At 33.2% G+C, this 2,872-nt stretch overlaps 1 protein-coding gene across 1 annotated transcript; it reads right to left on the minus strand.

The window, feature by feature from the left end:
- Positions 1-574: 574 nt before the first annotated feature.
- Positions 575-2,872, minus strand: LOC11408791 (probable WRKY transcription factor 48). Its single transcript, XM_003594666.4, has 3 exons — positions 2,136-2,872; positions 1,576-1,719; positions 575-1,375 (listed from the first exon to the last, which is right to left on the minus strand). Exons 1-3 carry the CDS (start codon positions 2,657-2,659, stop codon positions 901-903), a joined length of 1,143 nt encoding a protein of 380 aa, XP_003594714.2. The 5' UTR covers positions 2,660-2,872; the 3' UTR covers positions 575-900.

The following is a 2,872-nucleotide window of genomic DNA, read 5'->3' on the forward strand; positions in this document are numbered from 1 at the left end:
CCCGATACCACTAGGATCAACTATCACCCTCTGCTTGAATAGATCAAGGCTAATGGGAACCCTAATCTAAAGTTACTTCCAAAAAAGACAATTACCTTAGAAGGTGCCTGATTCTTCCAAACCATACCCTCATTAGTTGTCTATTTTACATATAACAATATAAAATATTTTTGTCAAAATTAATTTGGAACAACCTTTCAAAATTATAATGTCTTGACGATTTATTTTCTCTCTAATGTATATAAGATGAAAGAGTAATAATATAACTAGCTTTTTTAAATATTTCTATATATTAATTTTCTCTCATCTATGGTCAGCTCCCAACCGTCCAACCCCATCACTAACTTCAATAACTAGATATGAACAAATTCCAAGTTTACTTAACATACCTTCCTCAATTAAACCTCTATCTACGTAACATACCTTCCTCAAGGAAGATTCATGTGGCTATAGATCATGTTGCCACATTTAGAATAGTCCAAAATAAAGTAAAACCCTAATATCACTTTGTATAGGTGAACAAATCCTGTCAAACAAACAGAAGTAAACAAAGATCAAAGAAACTGCACACGCATGAGAAAAGAAGAATGTTCACCAATAAAAAAAAGGGATGAAATAATCCATCATCATGAAATAAAATCTCTATAGTTACAATTACAAAAAAGAGCTCGTATAAAAGGAAATAAAAAAAATAATAATAATGAAATAAGCAAAATCAAAATCAAAATCCCAGGGCCTTTTATAAGCTACAATGTCATTTTAAAACCAAATCAATTAACCACCAAAAGGTTAACTTCATATAAACTCAAACCTATAGCTGCAAAAGATATACATAGACACATAAAATTAATTCATAGTAATAAATATTAAATAATATATCACCAATACCACCTATAATCATTAATGTTGTTCTTTTCTTGAATCTTTTTCTTCTTTTTTCATCTGAATAATATCTTGAAGCAACCCATTATCTCTTAACAAAGCCTCATTAACAAACCCTGAAGATCCAAAACCTCGATGATTAATCACTTGGTCATTCGCAAAACCACCAAACGACGACGTGTTAACACAACTACCACCAGAACCACCAACATAATTAGAAGAAGGGGGTGTAGTAGTAGTAGTAATATTATTATTACTAGTGGAGTTGTGATTATTGTACAACAATGTTGGTAGAAGAAAGTGTGAGTGTGAACCCGAAGCAGCACCGAAACTAGTAGGTTGGTGAACGAAGCTGAGGTTAGGACGTGACGTGGCAGGAGAAGGATGTGTGTGTTGACCCTCGTATGTAGTGACGACAATAGAAGAATCATCGGAAGAACGCTCCACGCGCTTTTTCACGCCGCAGCTTGCCGTTGTACAACGATAGTAGCTCCTGTTTTTGTTTCAACGCGGTTACATTTACGTGCCCCGCAAGTCAAAAACTATATTAATTAACTAATTAGTGTCCCAAATTAAATTAATTAGTGAACTACTACACTGTTTATTGTAGGACACAAGAGAATGAAATTTGAGAAATGAAATGGAAGAAAGTTTATATAAAGATTATGTATCTATATGTATATGTATATGTACCTGGGAAAAGGACTGTTTTTCACAGCTTTTTGGCCATATTTACGCCACCTATAGCCATCATCTAGGTGATCAACTTCACTCTTTGTCATGAAAGCAAACCTGGGTTCTCTTTCCTTTTTTTGGTTCTTTTTCTTTGGTTTCAATCTGTAATAAGATTTTTATACAAAATCACCATTAGTTAGTATAATTATGGTTCTCTTTTTTTAATAATGACACATAAAAAAATGAAAAATATTTTTGTAATATATATTGTGATTTTTTTACTTTTTACAAGATTTTTAGTTAGCTAAAACCCTTAATTCTATTTTATTTAATAATTTCTAGACTAATAAAAATGATAAAGTGATTAAAGGAAGAAATAAAAACAGAGACAAATGATGAGAATAGCAACGACAAGAACAGAAGGATATTTTAAGTTCAATGAATAGAAACAGAAACTGTTTCATGTTTCATTAAAATATCTCCACTCATCACGCGTTTTCTTAATTGTCACAAAAATAAATAAAAAAGAGAAAAAAATAAATAGAAGTTTTTAATTATTGATTAATGGTAATACTCACTGTTTCTTAGTCTTGTCTTGATCTTGGTCATCTCCTTCTAACTCTGCTTCGATTTTTGAAAGTTTACTTCTATGCTGTTCTAAGGTGTTGTTAACTGTGGCTTCATTAGACGACGAAGATATCGAAGAAGAATTCGGTGACACCGGAGTGTTAAACACCTCGGATGAGTCCGGGATGTTAGAACTCCCGGGTGACGGAAGAGTGTGATGGGTTGTTGTTGTTGTGGCGACGGTGGGAACCCAATCCGATAATAAAAAAGTGTTGTTGTTGTTGTTGATGTAATCATGGGAACCCAACAAGTCCATGAAACCAAAAGAAGAAGATTTTTGGTCACAAGAGGAAGATGGTATGGTATCAAAGAAGGTAGAGATTGAAGGTTGAAAAGGGAATAAAGATGTGTTGTTGTTGTTGATGGTGGTGGTGGTTGTTGGAATCTCATCGGAGAATGCCATGGTGGTGGTGGTGGTGGTGGTGGATGATGAGTTGGTGGGGTTTGTGTGCTCCTCTCTCTTCTCCTCCTCCATTGATTTTTATGCTGTTATGTATCAATACAAAGCATGGCACATATTCCTTTTTTTATTTTTATTTTATTTTTGCTTTTTATTTTTGTTGAGAGATCTTCCTTTTTTTTTTATCAAAACTTGAAAAGGGAAATGTGCCAATTAATATTTCAACTATTATTTTGAAAGATATAGAAAGAGGAGAGAGAAAAAGTATGAAAGGGATGGTTTGTGGAT

Source organism: Medicago truncatula, chromosome 2 (genome assembly GCF_003473485.1).
Source record: "Medicago truncatula cultivar Jemalong A17 chromosome 2, MtrunA17r5.0-ANR, whole genome shotgun sequence".
Classification (NCBI taxonomy): Eukaryota; Viridiplantae; Streptophyta; class Magnoliopsida; order Fabales; family Fabaceae; genus Medicago; species Medicago truncatula.

Bases quoted from the DNA above. Each gene is read 5' to 3' on its own strand.
- LOC11408791 (XM_003594666.4), bottom strand. From the start codon at position 2,659: ATGGAGGAGGAGAAGAGAGAGGAGCACACAAACCCCACCAACTCATCA. The intron at 1,720-2,135 runs GTGAGTATTACC...ATCTTATTACAG, and splicing joins CAAGACAAGACTAAGAAACA to ATTGAAACCAAAGAAAAAGA. The intron at 1,376-1,575 runs GTACATATACAT...AAACAAAAACAG, and splicing joins AAAAACAGTCCTTTTCCCAG to GAGCTACTATCGTTGTACAA.